The sequence below is a fragment of the Haliotis asinina genome, chromosome 2 (genome assembly GCF_037392515.1).
Source record: "Haliotis asinina isolate JCU_RB_2024 chromosome 2, JCU_Hal_asi_v2, whole genome shotgun sequence".
NCBI lineage: Eukaryota > Metazoa > Mollusca > Gastropoda > Lepetellida > Haliotidae > Haliotis > Haliotis asinina.
In genome coordinates this window covers 4,212,504-4,234,966 of record NC_090281.1, presented here as the reverse complement: position 1 = coordinate 4,234,966, position 22,463 = coordinate 4,212,504, and the positions used below count along the sequence as shown (strand labels likewise).

Sequence of the window (22,463 nt, the reverse complement as noted above, 5' to 3'; positions counted from 1 at the left end):
CTATTTAATTTGAACCCTAGTGAGTTTGAGCATCCATGTAGTTTTCTTGCAGATAACAGACACTGAACCTGTGTAAATCTAGGCTTGCTTCGGTCAGAGCTTTAGCGTTGCAGGAGGGCTGGGTGGAGACAGACAGCATTATATGGCTTTATGACTACTATGGGATACATTACCTGACAAATAGGGAACAAGAGACTCCTGGATTAAATGGCCATCTAAGACACTAGATGACTCAGTGTTGTCACACGTTTAGTTATTTTTACCTATGTTGCCTGTATAAAGGCAACATACATCACTCACTTCTCTAAGCAAAATCGTTTGTAACACATATCATTGAATGTTGATATTAAATTCTCTTGTAGCTTGAAAGGATTACAACTTTAACATCTGTACGCCTTCTTGTAGCACTGCTTATCGTAGTACTACATTTACACTAACAAATAGCGTTCAGTTTACCTGGCTCAATCCCTGGAGATTAACGAGTGTCAATGAGCGAGACGAAGCACCTTACAATATGCCATACTCGACAGAACGCTCTCCGCAACGCTGCCTCCAGTCGAAGGACAACTCTATATATACACCAGCCGCGTGCAGTATGATGTCACAACCCACGTGGTAACGTCGGGCTGTCGCACAGAGGAGAATCTCCAGGTAAAACAGCCTAGGGCAGACGAGAGGCGCTGGGACACCCGTCCAGTCACAAAGAAACATGATTACCAACTGTGCTGATTACAGCGGGGTAGAAATGCCCGTGTGAGCTGGGTTGTAGATATCGCGTGGATCTTTACTGGCATCGAGTAGACGCGAGCATACAGGAGCAGACGGCAGTTGTCGTCTGCCTCTACAAGCCGACTGGAACAAGCAGACGATACCAAAGGATACTGTAGTTGTGTATACTGGACAGATACCGAGATGGATTCGATCGCGGAAATATCCAAATCAAAAGAAGAGGTAAGGTTTTACTTATCTCGATGGTGTGTTTTCCGTTATTATAATGTCTGTAGCAGAGAGAACCAGGACTGTCATTCCACATGTGGACGTGCGTTTGAAACAAAACAATGTTGACATGTGCAGCATGCTCAACATCCTTACGGTTTAGAATGAAATGCACTTCGGATTCAGGTCTAGAAATACGTTAACAAGTTTCATGTTTTTTTTACAATGATTGCAACAGTGTCTGTAATATACACATTCCCTAGAATTGTGGGTTATTTCCTTATAAAGGTTGTTAATGCTTGCGACTAATGCTATAAATAGGCGTTCCTTTATGTTCAGAATTATAGCGTCAGCTGAAGTGTCGATGGAAGCAGGTTTCGCCAAAGTGACGTAATACTGATGAATATCGGTTAATTAGTCAGGACCACTTAAGCTAAGCTGATGTATGCTGTGATATAAGCTGTTATATCTCCCAGTAAAAGCTGGCACGACAGTATAAGAGTCACCAGTTCCATATATGGTGGGATTACATGTGCAATCAATACAGTGTGGAGTCCTCCCAGAGATGTCCCAGTAACGTGAATTATGACTGAACCTGGCAGAAGTTTCACATGGAAGGAGAAAGCATCCTTGAAACAATACACTCATGTACAGCATATGTGGGTGTGGTTTCCAACAGGGGTCAGTCTGACCTCCACACATCGAAGCTTATGTTGGCACAAAGATCCCAAGGTGCATTTCCCATGTTTTATTTAACAGTTGTCTAGGGAATGATATGTTTGATAGGCATGCATTATTAGACAGGTATGATACTTTATTAGGGATGAAACAGTATACCAAAGTAAGGTGCCTTCAGTTTGGTATTCTGTAATGTGATAAAAAAATTCATTATTTTGGTTTTCATACCCTCGTTTCTTTCAAGTCATTGATTTAAAGTTAATATGTTTATCCAGAAAATAGGTACCCTGATTTCAATGGATTCTTTTGCCATTAATAACAGTGAGTTTTGGAGATATGTTATGCTATAAACACTCCATGCCAAAATCACTGTGCCCCTTATCTTAATATTTAGACTTATCTAAGCAGAGCTGATTGGACCAAAAGAAATATTTCACCAGTTGGGTTTTACGCGGGTGGCAAACCAGTACACCTAAAATCATGCATGTCGTGAGTGGTAGAGAAAGTATGATTCACTGAGGATCAAGTTGTGCTAGTTATGTCACTGCATCCTTCACCTACATATAGGTCTGTGGGCTGACTGCCCATACTTCAGGTGGGCCTCTTCAGTCATCGTTACTTAACTGATGCCCGCACAATCACACCCTGACCTGCCAGCTGACTCAGATAATCTTCTCAATATTCATGCTCATCCAAAGGGCATGTAATGCAAAAATACTTATCAAGTTACACATTGTCGCTGCCTTGGATTTAGCATTATACAGCCGATGGCGTAGCACACTGGTTAAGGTGTTTGCTCATCACACCTTAGACCCAGGTTCAGTTCACCACATGGGTGTGAGGTGTTAATTCCATTTCAGGTGTCCCCTGCTGTGATATTGCTGGAACGATGCTAAAGGTGGTGTATAGAACTGTCACTCATTTAGCACAATATACAAACATAGTGACTTTTTCTTTTCTTGTATATGTCCACTAGTCTGAGGCAGCTAAATTATGCTGATGAATAGTAAAATGATGGTAGGAGGCAATAATTCTTCACAAGTTTTTTGTCACAGTCTGACTTGTTCAAGCTGAACTAGCTACCAACTCGGAACACTAGGGACATGACGCTTTGCTTGTGGTGGATCGATCAGTTTTGGCTTTACACTGACTTACAGAGGTGAAGTGATTCTTTGACATATCATCACTATTTTAGGACCGATTAAACTGAGAGGTGAAACATCACATCCACTTGTGCTCTGGACTGGTCTTAAAACACCTTACTACTACAGCACCTTTACCTGCATTGAGTACCTGAGGCATGACACAAGCGACACCAGAGGCAGTGGAGGCTCACAACAGCTTACTCCCTGGCATAAGTAGGTCTTGCAGTCAGTGTGCTGATTATAGAGAGATAACTTTGACATTTATATGTTGTAGGCTCCCTCCACTTATCTCTGCAACACTAACCTGTCCCTCCCTTAACCCCCCAGTGGACCTCCATTGACCCTAAAGTTTGACCGCTGAATGCTATGTCTTTTTGGCTCCTTACCCTGGGGTTTAAACTGGCCAATTTGCTGGGTCTTTTCAAAGGGTTTAATCAGATGGATTTGCGGTTTATCTTCTGGGTACAGCTCATTTGACCTGTAAAGCTGAAAATAGGGTTGAGATTTCTTATGATGTTATCTGAATGCAGGAAGTGTTGAGATGTGAAGTGTTTCATCATGTAATGCACATAGTGGCTCTCCAGAGGGATATTTTCCTTCAAAAAAAACTTTGTATGGATACTAAGATATTTTGAAGAATGCTTCCCTCCGTAGCCGTAGGTTTTAAACAGACATTCCACAGATCAGGATGGACTGTAATGATCCCACAAATGTCACCTGGATTCACCATTATTTCATATTTAAGAATCACTGTTTAATGTTTCTCCTAATGTTTATTTATGCATTATTATCAGTAGGTGTTGGAGTAGCCTGGGGGTTAAAGTGTTTGCTCGCCACAGCAAAGACCAGGGCTGGATTCCACACGTGTGTAGTGTGTGAAGCCCATTTCTGGTGTTCCCTGATGTGATATTGTTGGAGTATTGCTAAAAGCAGCATAAAACTAAACTCACTCACTCACTTACTATCATTAGGCAGAGGACTCCAAACTAACTCCAGGATTAATGAGGATTCACTATATATATAAGAATTTACTTTAATGTCATATGGAGGACTCAGACATATCACAGAAGTCTGTAATGTAGAAACATCAAATCATTTTATTGTGTGTGATAATGTTTGTCAGTATTCCAAAGACTGCTTATCTAATCATGCACAAAGACCTAGATGGCAGTATCAGTTCTGTTATTGTTCTGTGCAGTAACACAACAGATGCCCAGACCATTCTACCCTTAATTAATCAGGAAACAGATGTTCAATTGCAGGTGGGAATAACTTGTAATATAACACTGTAAGGATTCCAGTAACAGTTATAGTGTCCAGTAACACAGGCAAGGAGGGTTATAACCCAACATATAATCCCAGCCAATAATATCTCATTTAATTATTTCTTGATGCTCAACTCTTAAAAATGTTGTAGCTAATATTAAAAAAATATATTCCTGCTACCAGTTCCACAAACTGCATAATCATGGTGTGAATATCCCTGGCTGAAATACTCCATACCTAATATGTAGGCCTTTAGTGTAGCAGTCAGGGTTGGGAAATACTGCATCAGTGTTGCCCATCTTGGTTTGTGACAAATAGAATATTGCACTGGAGTTTGTCAAGGACATGTAAAATGTTCCTGGAAACTAACATTAGTTCTGACACCCTGGCAGAGTAGAGAGTTTCCGTGTTTACATTGTTTATGTTGGCATGGATATGACAATGTGGCCTTGGGTGGATATGACACTGGTCCTCGTCCAACATTCTCGGATAACAACATTTCTTTTACTAAAAAACAATCCATATGATAAAGTAATCAGTTCCAGCAAACAATTTTACTGGGTCTCTCCTCACAGAGGGTGTGGCGTAATAGTGAGTGTTATCATGCATGAGATATTATTTCATATGAATCACTAGGACGGGATAAATATTAGTATTGCATGTCTATGTAAAGCAGGAAGTTTAGAGGCCATGTTTGTTTGGCTCAGCAAATGGCTGGTGCTATGAAAAAGACGGATATCATTTTGACATGTTCGTAATGCTGAAAAATGCTCAGAAGTATTTATTGTAAGGGCTTAGACAAGCAGTGGTAAGCCAAGATGGCATTACGTCAGGATTACTTCAAATAGTTCCTTTTGTCAAAACAGCTGAATAATTGTATTGTGTATGATGGAATATTTTGAAAGATCATCTTTGAGCTAGCTCCTTCCGAAATGGCCTAATTTGTTTAGGTGCCTGCATGTGGGATCAGACAACCTCCTGTGGAGGGATGTCGTGAGGATGTATGGAGAGACAGCTGTGGTAGGCCTTTAGCCATGTGCCCACACACAACAAATAGGGAAGTAATGATACTTCAGTACAGCATCGATACCCTCAGATGATAGTGATGCACATACACACTGATACACTATCAGTGCATATTATGTTCCTGTACTGGACAAAAGTAGTAAGGAGTGTATGTAATTTTTGTAATTATTAATAGTCATATGTTTATTTATTGACACACTGATAAGATATCAATCATAAATGTACCAGTATTCCTAACTTATTTTGTCAAGTATATTTAGTTCCACTCACGGAACATTTAAGGCATTCAGTGAACTTACCAGCAACATGAGGCCAACCAATATTTTCATAATAAATTTTATTAATACCCAAGTATTCATTTTTGTTATATCCACTTTGTGCTATATCTTGCTGATGCTTGTACCCAGTGTTGTGTGAAATACAGTTTGCCTGGATTGATTTGTATGAAATTTGAGGCCATGTGTTAAGAATGTGTAATAGTTTTTATGCCATGGTAAAATACAATTTCTTGCAAAACTGAAGTGAGTTTATTCTAATGATTCACAAGGCTAAATATCATATCATTGCATTGCTAGGGCATATGGTACATTCTTCCTGGAGATAGATGTAGGTGGCACAAATACTTTGTCAGAGGAAACTGAGGTTCTTTGTATCGTTAGGGTCTGTGGACCATAATATTGTCAGATAATTTTAATGTTACAAACACATTTAGGACACATTTTGCAGCTGGCCACCACCATTTGAGTATTGCTAGCCAGATAGTTCATGTTAAAACACATTTAGGTGCTTATGTGGCAACTGTCTACCATTAATTGAACCCTGCTTTAGCTCATGAAATGACAAGTCTTTTGGTCAATTAATGACAATCATGCCTTTCGGTAGGTATTAAATAGGTCATACAGTGAAGGTTTATCTATGGATGACATTGTATAGATGTTTATGTATCATCAAGGGGAATATTCTATAGTAGGTCAGGGTGATTAACTGTTGTATGTGCCTGAGGACTTGGCTTAATCACACTCCTCATGGTCCATCTAACATGCACAGACTATGAACACTTGAACTGAAGCCCATTGGCTATGCCATGCAATGTAGGAATATACTTACTGGAGGTAATGTTACATTGTGGGAAAGTTTTCAACTTGTAACCTTTATGTTCCATAAGATACTTAGATTTACCTCGCATTGATCTCATCTGTGGACATTTGGTAAACGAACAACACAGTGGAAGTCTTTTATCCTTAAGATAGTTTATACTTTGTTTGCATGGCTATTAAGGTAAGTTGAAGAATATGGTTGTGATAGGAGTTTCTGAAGATAAGTTGTTAATATTCAAGTTAGAGTATGTGAAGTGGTTTAGATAGTCATTAATATAGATAGCATTCTAAATGAATATATAGCCTGAGGTGTTCCTCTTGTAATAGGGTGTGGGAACATGTTCAGTAAGGAAATATGGGTATTATTATCACCTGAGGAAATGTGGATAATATCACCACCTCAGAAATGTTAGAGGAAGTTATGAAGGGCTGACCTAACACAGCCTAAGGGCAGTTATTTTTGCATGACACTTTAATGTTTGGTGTCCACATGTGAATATGATATTTGCTGTCAGTCATAACACTCAAGATTAACACACAGGCTATATTTACATATTGAGAAGTTATGTGTTCTGTGCATGTATGAGAGAATACAATCCCTACATTGATGCAGGTAGTGAAGACCACTATCCAGTGCCAGTATTCGTTTCATATTTAAGCTTTCCAGGTAACAGTTGATATTGTATCTAATGGACAAACCTGTTTAATTGTAGCATCAAACCTGTGTCGTTCTAGTTGTAGAGTGACAAGTGCATATCAGTAATTTAGTAATTCAAACTTGAATAATAGTTTCAAGTATTCTACCTGTGAAAGATTTATGCTGGTAGGAAGGTTAGAAGAAATCAATGCTGAAATAGTTTTGACTACAACTAATGGCAGACATGGGGGAATTGCTGGGTCACAGGTGAAGCAATGGGTTTTGTCAGGTAACTGGTTACAGAAGTATGTCTTGGTTGTCTTATCTGACAGTATTATACAGGGGTACTAACATCAACTCAGACAACCTACATTGATTTCATATCTCTGAAAATATATGATTTTTCAGTATTGTATAAGAAATTGGTTTTCTTGATTTGTGAGTAGCCATTGGTTACAGTGTTGATATCATACCAGTATGGTATCCCATATTGGATAGATGAATGTTCATGATGTTAGTCACTGGATTATCTGGTCCATCATTTACAGACCACCAGCAAACACCACCTGAAACACTGTTGAGTTCAGCAACAAACATCTACCTCCACCATATAGCTGGAATATTGTTGAGTGCGGCGTAAAACTAAGACTAAAACTCAAACATCAAACTAAAAGATGCGAGAAATAGAATAGACAAAAAGGTTGAAAAATTTGCTTACATTCTATACGTTCATCCTTATTTATTTTAAAGCTGTTTTTCCAGCACACAGACATTACGTTTCAGCAACACCAACAATTTCCATTGAAAGAAAAAAAAAATCACCTAAAGCTTTTTCCTTGCATTACACTACAAAACCAAACATTTAAAAAATTGTTTCAATAACAGGTATGTGTGACATTTCTTTACTGGTAAGCACTTTACACTTCATCCCACTTTGACAAACCTTGCCAAACAGAGAGGTGTGTACAGGCCAACAGGCAATGTTTCGTTGGGGCGGAAGGGATACTGTTGTAGTAAGTGTATTTGTTGTGCCTGGTCGATCCACGGCCTGTCCACCGCCAGTCCAGGGTTTCCTCTTGGCAGGTCTGTTATTGATCAGGTCAAGCAGGTCAACAAATGACCACTGCCATTAAAGAAACTGGCCTTACCTGTCCACTCGGCACTAAGCATTATGGGTGTATGGCTTGGTTGGTGCGGGAATGTTTTGGTGTCATTGAATCAGTTTCAAGTTATGAGGAATAACCTGGGGCATGCATGCTTTAAATTTGGGACATTTCTAGAAGTTTGTCGAGGTGTCAAACAGCCTGTACACTGCACAAGATATAGTGTTCATGATATAGTTTTCAGCAGATGTCTGTATTATGTTATAATTAGTTGTTAGGTGTGATGTATTGTTGGGTCAGACTGAAGTCTGGTGACTTATATTTACTTTGTTTTTATTGATAACTAAATGTCCAGCCATATGCATGTCATCCTCTGATTTGGTCCACCCCACAATTCTTAGTCTAGACTTGCATCTGCAAATACAATGCAAGATTATACTTGATATTGTTTGTAATTGTCACTATTTTCAAATACATTTAATCAAGTTCAGTTGGGTTTTTTTTGAGATTGTGAACATTTCACCATTTGATGGCACTTCTGACCAGTAGACACATTTAAACAGGTCTATAAAGGGATTCAAGCATTATGTATTCTTTAAACCTCTGTCAGCTAGAAACCCATGAACATCTGGGTTAGACTTGGTCTCGAGCAATCCATGTTTGTCATAAGAGGCGACTAAGGTAAAAGGTGTTCATACTTCATTGACACGCGTCATCATATTCCAGTTGTGTAGATCGATGCTCATGCTTCTGATCACTGGATTGTCTGGTCCAGACTCGGTTGTTTGCAGAATTGCGGCTGTATTGCTTGAAGTGTGCTGAGTTTGGTGTTAAACAAGGAACAAATCCTGGAAAGGGAATGGTATAGGCTGATAGAGCTGACAGTGGCTTGAGAGTGGACTGAGGCATGTGGTATTACCTTTAGGCTTTAGGCAAGACCAATTTCTTGTTATTTCTCGTTTTATGGATCCGTCAGTCATATTTTGTTTGAAGACTAAGAAAAAAATATAAATTGAAATTCCCCTCTCAAAAAATAAAATCCTCATGTTTTACTAGCCAAAAATGTAAACTCACCAGAAATGTTTGGGATTGATTTTTGCCCCGTATATATACTTCATTAATTGCCAAAGTAAACTGATTTTAATATTTAGAAGGAACATACATTATATTATGTTTTTTCCATCTTGCCTTAACGTTTTCTGAAGACAAAAATATGTAAAACAAGAAATAAAATGGCCAGGCCTTAGGTCATTTAAGGGAGACAAGGGTATAGAAGCTGGGTCACATTTGAGAATGTATCAACATTCAAATCACCATTGTCCAGTACTAGTGGAGGATGACCTGAGTGAAGAGGCCAAGGGCAATGTTCCACTCACTGACCAAGGCTGTTTCTCACGTTTGGGAACAATTGTATCAGCTTCAAGTCTATCATCAGTTCACAAGATTCTTAATGTGTATTTACATGTCCATGAAATTAGTAGGACTTTGACAAAACTAAGCAATCACATGGTGTCACCAGCCTATAGGTTAGAGTTGATGGGATCTGTCTGACCATTAGTCTTTTATTATGTCGAAGACAGTTCATGAGGAAGGTGATATGAGGATTATGCTACATGCCTAGATGATTTTACGTGGTGATATCACTGATATGTAAGAATGGATGTTTCCTATTTGACCATTGGGCTTACAATATTGGGAAGAGAACCCCTGTGATGAAGGTGATATGAGGATTATACTATATGCTGTGATGCTTTCAGTTCATGCAAAAATATGTATCTAGGTAAATTACTAGGTCAAGATATTGAATGTGTGGAGTATTGCTAATGGTAAATTTCCCTACATCTGGGATTTTGAGAGACTTAGAGGACAAGTGATGTAGAAATGCTTGTTAAGGTGTGTTATATGGGGTTTTGTAGGGAGATGTACACAATGAGAAGATGCAACAAAACAAGACTTCTGTATACAGGAATACAACAGCTCTGCATGAGGTACAAAACAACATCAATTTATGTACAGGTATGGGAGCTAGTACAATAGCCACTAAGACCCTTGCCATAACTATATCCGTGTGTGGGTAGATTTTACAGGTCTTGGACAATACTGCTGCAAGGAAGCTCAGTAACAGTGCTCAACCTTGCCACGATAACAACTACACATATACTTGATCAAGAAGTATGAAAAACACCCCCATCGTCCCTGCCCCTGCCCCTGCCCCTGCCCCTGCCCCTCTCCACTAGGCTACTCTAATATTGTAAATACAGCAAGAATTAAGCTTGAAAATTTGTAACAGAGATGTTTCTATTATTTGAATAGAATAATAATTGGAATAACTAACTTAGAGCATGACAAGTCTTTCTCACTCAGCAAATGTTTATACCTTCTGTACCTTGAAGATCAGTTGCTCGATATGGAATGTGTACCTCCCAGTAGTTATGATTTTTGACTTTGAAACTCACTGAACTGGAACTAGTCTTAATCTGTTTAGTGTCCCACAAGGGCAGGATACTCCAGTGTATTAATCTAATCTTAGTGGGAGATTAGTGGAGAATTACGAGGCGTAAAAGAACACATGTTGCTGGTAAGAGCATTAGGGCTGTACACCACCTGTATGTTACATAGAATCGGGTATGCAGGTTGGGGGTCAATATGGGTTGTATTATAATGAGATTGGCTGAGGCCAATCAATACATTTTCTGTTGTTTTTAACTGATTATGAATGATAATGAATAGTACTAGTACTTTTGGCCATTTATTCAGCCTCTCTTTCTTATGCTTTAGTTTTGTTGGTACCTAATGGTATTTTGTATCTTCATTTTAAGTTTCCTTCAAGGTTGTGCCTCATTTTCGTATTTGAACTAGTTACATTAGTCAGTCTTGATTGCTGTTTGATATATCACCCGTATCAGCCTTTCCCTATCAAATTGACATTTTTTCCCACTATTTATTTCTACTGCCTGAACTCGGACCATATTATTTATATCACCCTGGATGGGACATAAATGAGGATGAAGTACTGTCATGTGATCACCTTGTGGTGAATATAGCCCAATGAAGCATGTCTCATTTGTGTTATACTGTTGATAGTGAGAGAGATTGAATTCCAGTATTATATTATGTTTCTGATGAGACTGATGGAATTATGTTTCCTGATTTAGTTTGTAAAAATTGATAGAGTGATCTTTGTAAGCAGCATATTCCTGATAATTGCTAGTCACGCGGACATATTGAACACAGGTAACATTATGTGGGGATCCTCAGGATTTATCAGACACAGCTTCTTCAGTTGAAGGATCAAGTGACAATTAGGTCCATGGACTTCAGATCATCAGTTTGTGGAGCAGTGGGAGGGCTTCATGGTTTATGTGTTAGCTTGTCACACTGAAGGCCTGGGTTTGATTCCCTACATGGGTATAATGTGTGTAGCCCATATCTTCTGTCCCCAGCTGTGATATTGCTGGAATATTGCTAAAAGTGGCATAAATCAATACTCGCTCAGATCATCAGAACAATATTTGTAGGTTTTTCAACAGAGGAGGTATAGCATCTTTGACTGCATAATTCAAATGGATTTGAAATAACAGTGGCAGGATACATTTTGGATGACAACTTCCTCACTGTTTATGATGTGACACTTCGATACTGATTCTTGTACCATTGCTAGGCAAAGGTGGTACAGGTATAGAAAAACCTTTACTGAAATTCTTAGAGTGGCATATTCAGAAGTTGGAGAGTCAGATGAGTACAAACTTTGTGGATGAACAACTTCTTTATTCAGGTGATACGAATAAAGGAAGTGTTTCATCCTTAAAGTTTGTCCTTGTCTATGGTGAAATGTTGCACCTTGTATGACAATGGAGTTGTCAAAATATCTTGCTAGTATTAGAGGAGCTATTGTTACTCATATGAGACTGCCATTCTTACTTAATTACACCTCTGATATGAGAGGCTGCCAGTGGTTCATAGCAAAAGTAATCCCCTCCTCACAAAACATTTCGTCTTCACCCTAAATATGGGGACAGTGATGCACAAACGGCTAAATCCTACTTTATGCCCAACAAGTTCATGGCTTTGTGAGTCTCTTTTAATGTAGAAGTCACACAGCGGTCTTAATAGATACTGAGTATGATATGTAAGAAACAGAATTCAAGTCGACAGTGTTTGGGCAACTGACATTTCTCTATGATGGGTCTTTACCTGTGTGACAGTTGATAATTATACTAGTTAAGCATGTCTGGTGATCGGTACTCAGAAACAAACATAAACCTATCACAGTGTGAACTGATGAAGATGGCAATGTAATGAAGATGAGAATGTCGGTGACACTCAGAACTATAAAGAGGCTAATTCTGTCGAGCAAATAGCAGACATATCCTGCTGGTAGTAAACCTGTCTGGGTGACTTGCCAACAAGGAAGACAGTGTTGCTCTTTTTGATAATTATTTAGCTCCTTTGTCTGGATATATGGGTTTATGCTTGCATGCTAAAATGTGTGATTATATCATTCTCCTGAAATGCATTGTACCTCTCCTTGAGTTGGTTGGTATTGTGTGATATGTGTGATGAAAGTTGATACATCACAGGTATAGTAGTAGTAGTGTAAGTAATAAGAGCACTTATTACTTATACTACTGTAGTTAATGCCCATAGGGTGTGAGATATCTGAGTTATTGCACAAGTGGAATTATTGCTTCATGAGGATGGCATTGTTGATGTCATTTGAAGCTGATTGTGATATAAGGCTGCTATGAGTCACACAAGAAATGACATCATAGCTGAAGGTTGTTTAAGTCTTTCCACAATTGTTAAGGTTGTGATCAGTGCATATTTGTAAAGGGGAGACCTAAAAGATAATAAAATATTGGGCCCAAAAGGAAAATTGGTAAACTTGTATGTGGGTCATACTGACACACTGTCACACTCACCTGGAAAATATACGAATATTTTTCCTTGTTCTATAATATTAATATGACACTCATACCAGTGTAATAATCACCTGTATGTATGTTACATATACAAAGGGGCGGTGGGGTTAAGCCTAGTGGTTAAAGCGTTCGCTTGTCACGCTGAAGACCCGGGTTCGATTCCCCACAAGGGTACAATGTGTGAGGCCCTTTTTCTGGTGTCCCCTGCCGTGATATCGCTGGAATATTGCTAAAAGCGGCGTAAAACCAAGCCCACTCACACTCACTCACTCACATATACAAAGCCATGCATTACATAGAATGGAACATAATGATACATCTTAGTAACTTCATGTTATCAAACAGCATATGATGTAAATGAATTGCTAGAGACAACTTACAGAAATCTGGAGGAAAACCACTCAGTTCAGTTTGAGTGACAGTCAAAGTGCTTGAAAATGAACTGATCAGATGCAAAGATTTGTGAGAGACATTATTTGAATTACATTGATGTCAAATTTGACGACCTGCCACTAGGACACATTAGTTGAAAGGATTTCGTATAAATCATCCTCCAGGACAAGAAGGTAATTTATAGTCATGTGTTTAATAAATCTGGAGATCTGAACAGGAATTAACCTGGAGTACAGGAGGTCACTTTAGTAGTGCCAACAGAACTGAAGAAAGGTGAAGGTCATGACCATTGCCTACGGAGAAGTTAAGGTTCATTTAGGGAATAGTCAGCTGCTAATTAATATGACAAGCTTGTCTGAAGCTTACTTCACAATTTCAAGTATGGGTGAAATTCTCAGCAGGATGAGTAAGATCATCAATCATAATTCAAGTTCAAGCTGCAAATATATTCTGTCTGAGACTGTCTGTGCTGTATAATTTCACCTGATAATTCATGTGCATTATATCACTGTTACTAGAGTTCGTATCAGAGGGTTTTGAAAGATGTATAGTGATAGGGGGCAGTTTTATGTAATTGTGTAGTGGATGTACTGATGACACAGTCACCATAAGGAGCTATGATTTACTATGTCCCTATCAAGCTCCGGATTAGAATTGGTTCTCACCATACTTGTATCCTGAAGCAACAGTGCTTGTCTTTGTGTTATTAGGATGGATTGGTAGTTGTGATGTCAATCTTTGGATTGTCTGGTACAGACTTGATTAATAGCACATCATGGATATTGGGAAGTATTGTGTTAAACACCAAATAGATCCAGTGTAAAGTTCCATTCTTTAGGCTTACTAGGATTCTATCATTTCTTGAATCCTGGTTTGGGGAGCTGGGTAGCCCAGTGGTTGAAGCATTGCCTCATCACACCAGAGACATATGGATAAAAAATGTGGAGCCTATTTCTGTTGTCCCGAGCTGTGATATTGCTGGAATATTGCTAAGTGTGGCATAAAACCATATTCACTCACTCGCTCGCTTGCTACTTGAATACTGGTTTAGCATACTTTTATGTAGATAAATGGTTTTTGTGTCTTTTTATTTGGTTATTTCTTAGTAGATGTTTTAGACCTATTCAAAATTTAATCAATGAAGTTTCATATTACATAAAACACACAAGTCATTTTGTGTCAAAGAAATGTCATCAGAAAACCCTTTTTGCCATTTTTACCAGTTGTAAGGGCAGTATTCAGTATATTATTACCTCACATGTATTTGACCTACTTGTTTGTGTGGGCACTATGTAAGTTGACATCAGCAGTGGTCATACTGCAGTGTAGATCGATGGTGTAGGGGGAAGCGGTTATTCAACCTGATAGTGTGAATACTACCAGCTGGTTTCACAACGACTGTTTCTATGAAGAGAGAGGAAAAACATTCTCTTGTTTTGTGTACCTGCATCAATTGGTAATGAGCACTTCATGGCCTCTGAAGCTGGCTATAAGGATAAATATGGTCTGACATGCTAAATGTCTCATTCAGGATCGTTGTACTTAGCAGAGTACATGCATATTTGTTTGAAGCTGGTGTGGAGGGAAGGGGGAGGAGGTATGTTTGACCTGTCCTTGTTCTATCTCATTATGCAAGTCTGTTTGACATGTTTGGGATTTGAACCATCAGTGTTCTTTGGGGGCAGTCGGGTAACCTCGTGGATTGAACATTTATTTGCCACACTGAAGATTTCATGGTTTATGTCTTAGCTTGTCACACTGAAGGTCCGAGTTTGATTCCCTATATGGGTACAATGTGTGAAGCCCATTTCTGGTGTCTCCAGCTGTGATAGTGCTGGAATATTGCTAAAAGCAATGTAAAACCAAACTCACTCACTTCTTGTTGGACTGACACTCTATTGACCATATATTTACTAGATGGCTAGAATTACACCCTATTGTCTACACTGGAAAAATGTTTGTCACCTGTAAGGCTTCAGTGTTCATGCAAGTGAATAAGTAAGTATGGTAAGCATTATTCCAGCAATATCACTCACTCACTCACTTCCAGCAGGTTAGACTAAAGTGCTTGTTAATAACACTTGTGCTCTTGATTGCTAAATTGTCTGGTCCAAGCTCGTTTATTTACGTGCCACCCATGAGAGTGTGGCAGAAAACTAAACTCACTCACTCAATGCTAGTTTGTCATGCAGACTGAGGCAAATATGCCCAAGAAAGCACACACAAATGAAGAAAGTCTGTATTTCCACAGCTTCAGGTTAAAAACGAAGAAAGTCTGGTCTCCTTTCATTGTATTAGACTTTTTTACTATGAGCTTTTTTTCTGTAAAAATATGTTCATTTCGGAGACACGTTGTTAGTCTATACTACTACTAAAATGCGTTTTTCACTTTCACGCATTGTTTTTGGTCACTTGATGATGACTGGCCATGATGTTTCCATTATTGTGGTGTATATATGTTCAGTTTGTGCCTTTGGACAAACTCTGCTCTGCTGTACACTTACATGCATAAAGGCTTACAATTTCTTTGTAGAGTGGGCCACATTTTATCTCATGTTGACATACGACATGTTAAATGTTATTTTGATGCAAGCTTAAATCAAAGTAAACTCAATGTGGCCTGCTTGAATATTTCGTAACCATCCCATTTCTGCTGTGTTGTGACAAATAGATTTCCTCCATGCATCCTCGCCTACACATGTATTAAATAGGATTCTGTAGGGCTGGGGAATAATGAATATTTCATCCCAAGTAGTGGCCTTGGAACTACTGGTGTACTACAGTAATGTCTCTCAGGTCAGTTCAGGACAGGTGAGACTGGTCCAGGCAGTGTCTACCTGTTCATACCTGTTTGTACTGGATATTGATTGTTCAAGACAGGTGGCAATTAATTATGGTAAGTTGATGTTGGCAGAGGGTCAGACATGTTCGTTCACACTTTAGGGAGAGAGTGTCCCCAGCTTTGTTAGTAGATTATCATCTCCTCTGATTGGTTGTAACTATAACACCTGCATGGCTGACAGGGATTAGCATCCAATTAGCTTAATGACTGCTGTGTTCAATCATCTGAGGTGACTTGAGGAACTAGAGATGTAGGTGTAAGCCATTTTGCCAAAAGGGTTTTGATAGCTTGTCCAGTATCATTGGGATTTTCAGTATAGGCTATGCTGATCTTCACTAGTATGGAAAGATTATTAGTGTATACCAGTGTTTGACTGTCATTGCACCACATCAGAACAGGTATAACTCTTCATAAAGCATGCACATGTAGACATGTAGAAACATGCTGACTGTTATAAAAGTCTAATATCACCCAACCACAGCTCTCCTTAGGATAGAAATATGGTGTTGCATGTTTCCTCATGATGTCGCAGGAATAAAGCACCTCACCTCATGATATCACTGTGATATTGTGCCTCACCTGATGACATAATTGTAGTTCTGCACCTCACCTTGTAAAATCACTGTAATAAGCACATAACGTCATGATGTTGTAATTTTGCACCAACCCTTATGTACCTGTGTGATATTGTGCCACCCCTTTTGGCATCAGTGTGATATTGTGCCTTACCTCATAACATACTGTAATATTGCACTTCAGCTTGTAATATCGCAATAATAAAGAATCTCACCTCGTGATATAACTGTATTAAAGCATATCACCTCATGAAATAACAGTAATATTGTCCCACAATTCATGAAATAACTTTAATATTGCCCCTTAGATTGTGAAATAACAGAAATATTATCCCATATCTCATTATATTATTGCATTATCGCACCTTCACTAACAATATAAGTGCAACATTTGAAGCAACAGCGTGAAGACTTTCTCATTGGGCCCAGCTGGTGTTTGGTAGTGTGGGTGTTTATGCAGTAGCACACAACAAAACAACACAGCTCTGACGATGATGCTTTTGAATGTTTAGTGTTTACAATACACACAGTAGTTTGCTTTTCACTACAGATAAGTATTTGCAGCTGTGTTTGAAGACTGTGTTTTAAAGAACCTGCTGATCTAGTGTGACTAAGAAATGAAGTAGTCATTCTACTTCACAATTGCGAAGGTGATGGACCAGTATTGTAGAAGTATTTGGACCAGCCCACTGAAGATTAAACATATGTTTCATGGCTATGAGTCAGTCAGTTTCACCTTCCAAGGTGACTCCCAAAAATAATCAGCCTGTGATAAGTTGTGATGAAAGCAGTATCTTGGCTGAATCATGCCTACTTGATCACTGTACAGGATGAAATTGCTGACATTTCCTTGGACAAACTTTTCAGGAAGTTTGTAACTTGCAAGGTTTTTCTTTCTCATAAAATAGTTCTGTGCTTGGAAACCTTTTATGGCTACTACACGTAGGTCAGTTGCATGTCATTCTCCGAACAGGAGCAGAGTCATTGTCCTGCCTAGAGACATATTTCAAGCAGACAGTGAGAATTACAACTGTCTTGTTAATCTGACAGGTATTTGGCCTAGACAAGGATGTGTCTTGTTTGCACCTGATTCACCCAGTTCCGACAGGAGACCAATTAATCTCATGATTCAAACCTCATTGAACTGTTACTTTGCTGGAATTGCAAGTTAAGGTCGCAGTGCTGATTTTTATCCCCCCTGGTATGTAATGCGGGGGGATATAGTCAATGCCTCGTCTGTCCGTCCATCCGTCTGTCCATAATCATTTTGTTTCCGGAGCATAACTCAGAAACCGTTCAATATTTTTTTACCAAACGTGATAGATATAGTCAGCCTATGGTTCTGCCTTATTTTTTTTTGTTTTTCCATGGAACATTTTGGTGTTAGTCTTATGGTGGAGTGGGCTTCGTTTCCGGAGCAGAACCCAAAAACCATTTAATATTTTTCTGTAAAACTTGGTAGATATATCAGTCAGAACCTGAAGTGGTGCCTTTTGCTATGTACAAGTTTTTGTGATGTATTATATTCTCGGTTCCCATGGAAACGTTTCAGACATTCCCTCTCAAAATGGAGGAATGGGCTTTGTTTCCGGAGCAGAACTCAAAAACTGTTCAATATTTTTATGCAAAAACTTGGTAGATATATCAATCTGAACCTATAGTGGTGCCTTTTGGTATTTACAGGTTTTTGTGATTTATTACTTTCTTGGTTTCCGTGGAAATGTTTCAGACCTAGTGTGAAAAGTGAGAGGTGTGTTTCGTTTCCAGAGCAGAACTTGAAAACTTCTTAATATCTGTTTGTAAAACTGGGTAGATGTGTGTGGCAGACCCCAAAGTGGTGCCTTTTGCTCTCTACAGGTTTTTGTGATTTATTATTCTCTCGGTTTCCATGGAAACGTTTCAGACTTAGTCTCAAAATGGAGGGATGGGCTTCTGTTTCCGGAGCAGAACTCAAAAACCAATCAATGTTTTTCTGCAAAAACTTGGTAAATATATCAATCAGAACCTATAGTGGTGCCTTTTGCTGTGTACAGTATCTTGTGATTTATTATTTTCTCGGTTTCCATGGAAACGTTTTGGACCTAGTCTGAAAAGTGAGAGGTGTGTTTCATTTCCAGAGCAGAACTCAAAAACGTCTTAATATCTGTTTGTAAAACTTGGTAGATGTGTGTGGCAGACCCCAAAGTGGTGCCTTTTGGTTTTTAAATTTTTTTGTGATTTATTATTTTCTTGCTTTCTATGGAAACGTTTCAGACTTAGTCTCAAAATGGAGGGATGGGCTTCTGTTTCCGGAGCAGAACTCAAAAACCAATCAATGTTTTTCTGCAAAAACTTGGTAAATATATCAATCAGAACCTATAGTGGTGCCTTTTGCTGTGTACAGTATCTTGTGATTTATTATTTTCTCGGTTTCCATGGAAACGTTTTGGACCTAGTCTGAAAAGTGAGAGGTGTGTTTCATTTCCAGAGCAGAACTCAAAAACGTCTTAATATCTGTTTGTTAAAACTTGGTAGATGTGTGTGGCAGACCCCAAAGTGGTGCCTTTTGGTTTTTAAATTTTTTTGTGATTTATTATTTTCTTGCTTTCTATGGAAACTTTTCAGACTTAGTCTCAAAATGGAGGGGTGGGCTTCGTTCCCAGAGCACAATTCGAAAAACATTTCATATCTTTCAACAGATCTTGGCAGATATGTGCGACAGATCTTTAAATTGTGACTTTGCTGGTTACAGATATATGGCATTTATAATTTCCATGAATTCAGTGGAAACAATTCAAACTTAGTCTAAAAAAAATACAATGAGTAAGTCTCAGATTATTTGTATGTCATGGTATGTGGTATGTCATCTTCTTTTGTATGCAAGTTTTTATGAGGACTAATAACAAGTTGCTAATATTCAGTATTTCAGTGGTACTTGTGGCTCTCATGAGGGAGTAATACAAAACAGTGTTTAACATGTAATCTGACAGATCATGTGTTGTCAGAGCCAATCATGTGTTGTCAGAGCCAATCATGTGTTGTCAGGGTCAATCGTTGCCAGGGTCAATCATGTGTTGTCAGGGTCAATCATGTGTTGTCAGGGTCAATCGTTGCCAGGGTCAATCATGTGTTGTCAGGGTCAATCATGTGTTGTCAGAGTCAATGATATGAATCAATAATCATGTCATCCACCCCACTGTAACTCACTCACTCACTTACTCACTCACTCACTCCTCATGCATCCTAAAATGCACTCATTGAGTCACAACACAAGATACTACCGGGCACCTTATTTCTGATACCTTTTCCAAATCCTTCTTCAGCTTCAAATATTTCATTCCTTGTGGCTAATTATGTGACATTTAAAAAACATTACTTAAACCACCTACTTAACTTTGTATTGGATCTGAGCATTGTCCAAATTGTAAGATACATTTATACAGAAATAGTACAATGATTGTACATGTATACAGAGTTAATACAATGATGGTAAATGTATACAGAGATGGTATGATGATATTGCATGTACAAAGATAGTACAATATTAGTACATGTATACAGAGATAGTACAATGATAGTATATGTATACAAAGATAGTACAATGTTAGTACATGTGTACAGAGATAGTACAATGATAGTACATGTGTACACAGATTATAATGGCATTTATATGCTTTATGATTGTATCATATCAACAGACTAATGTTAGATGACTATGTGAATGTATGGATGATATATCTCCCATCAGGCCATGATGTCTAGGCTGAAAACAATATTGTACAGATCAAGGGCATCCAGTTGTGGGCTTTGGATATTTTCACTGTCATTTAGCTCAAGGGCAGAAAAATTGTTTTATAAATCCCTAAAGATTATCAGTATTGTCTTTTTCACATTGGCCTCCTGGCTAACTGCCTCATGAGGTGGGGGCTGCAAACACTGCCAATATTCTGATCTATATCTCTATAAACACTGCACCAGAACTCTCCGCGATGTTCTAACTATTAGCAATCACGTTTACGTTTACCTTGTGCTCAGTTTGTATAGAGAGCTCAAAGGATTGTTTTTTACCTTCATTTAGTGCAGGGCAAACTGAACAAGAAAAAATCATTTAGAAATAATGTATGCTGTCACTTGAATTATGGAATCCGTTGGTTGTATGTTTTCAAGAATAAGAAAATAGATGAAAATATGTTTTCCTCGCTTAAAAAATAAAATCTTTGTGTTAAGATATATGGGATTGAAGTTTTTACTGTGGAAGGCTGTTTGTTGGACAGCATAACACTGAAATCAGTATTTGTGTTTGAAATCAGTGGTGCAAGCAGTGTGAGTGTAAACTTGAAAAACTTGTGCGTGTGTGTGTTTGTTTTGACTGGTTATTGAGTTTTTCCTTTCTTTTTTCTGAGGACAAAATCTGTAGAATGGGGAAAAAATTTGGTCTGGCCTTAAATATCAGGCCCTGTCACTCTGACACAAGGCAAATTGAAAATATTTTGTAGACACTTGCCTGACAATACTCAAATCCAGTATTCATGCCTTATTTCACTGATTTCAGTAGACTTACCTGGAGGCATAGCTCGTTAGTGGTGGACTTAGAGCTGCCAACTACAAATTCCCTACATTCTTGTCTACACCCATCAATGTATGACATTTTCCTAGGAGAAATCTCTTTTGCATCAGTCAACTCCCTCTACACGTATGACAAGACAGTTTTTAGCCTTGTGGTCTTATTAAAGCTTACGTTTGACATGTTTTGAAATCCTTATTGAGACAAAAAGTTAGTTTGAAATATTTCCAGTTTTACATATAGTAATGCTATATATAGGGTATATACAAAACAGAAATGCCCTCCACTAGGTAACTAAGAAGTGACTCTCATGAAGGTGACTTCACTTTTTCTTTAAAACTGAAAAGAATATCAGTTCATAACCTGGGGTGGTGGGGTGGTGCCACAGTCCCAATTTTCCACATGCATACAGTGTCTGAAGTCCATTTCTGAGGTTCCTAGCCTTGATATTGCTAGAATATCATTATTTTGTGTCCGTTATTCTTGTTCTGGAACATTCTGATGTGTCTTGTGCCTACATATCAACATGAGCACCCAGTCATAGCCAAATGTGTCTTTGCACTTTGTTATCATTAGATCATGACTGGCTAGTTGTTTAATGTTACATTCAACAGTATTGCAACTATATGGCTGTGGTCTGAAAATATTCGAGTTGGGACCAGGCAATCCAGTGATCAACAGCATGATGATTGATCTATACAGGTGGGTTAAGATGACATGTCAACCAAGTCAGTGAGCCTGACACCCGATCCCATTATTCAACTCTTACAACAAGCATGGGTTGCTGAAGACCAAGTCCGACTTGGATCTTCATGGGTATTATGTTTTGAAGTGTGTTAGTGGGAAGTTTATTCTAGTTTATACATTAACTTGGATCAGTTAAGTTTACAAAACAGCTCAGTTGATAAAATTCGAGTTGTCCTTCATCACCATGTTCTCGTGTCAGTAAACATGCGACAGAGATGGCCAGAGATGTGGAGGGTGTTTAAATAATTAAAAAAGGAAATATTTTGAAAATGATACAATTTTGTCCTCACAAAAGCTGACAGTTATGAGACAGGTTTTGTTACATTTCAGTAAGTTGTGGGGAGGGGGAATGTGAGATGTTTGTCCAACAAACACTGTCTGAGAGACAGGTAAACGCCACCTTCTGCAGTGTCAATTGGATTGTTTAGTTTCAGCAGGGTTGAAACTAGGAAATGAACTCTGGTTCTTCGTCTTTTACTTCAACGGTGCATCGTGACCTACGGTTGGAATGGGGGACTTGATTGACTCCATTTTATTCATAGTATTTAGTTGA

At 38.5% G+C, this 22,463-nt stretch overlaps 1 protein-coding gene across 2 annotated transcripts in view; it reads left to right on the top strand.

Annotated features, from left to right (window-relative positions):
- Positions 1-601: 601 nt before the first annotated feature.
- LOC137273154 (ERC protein 2-like) overlaps positions 602-22,463 on the top strand; it is a 69,362-nt gene continuing 47,500 nt past the window's right edge. For both annotated transcript variants that reach the window (XR_010956125.1, XM_067805632.1), the window contains exon 1: positions 602-951. Coding sequence is in view for 1 of the 2 variants with exons in the window: in XM_067805632.1 (XP_067661733.1) it covers positions 913-951 (39 nt within the window). In the remaining variant the exon portion in view is untranslated. The remainder of the gene's footprint in view (positions 952-22,463) is intronic.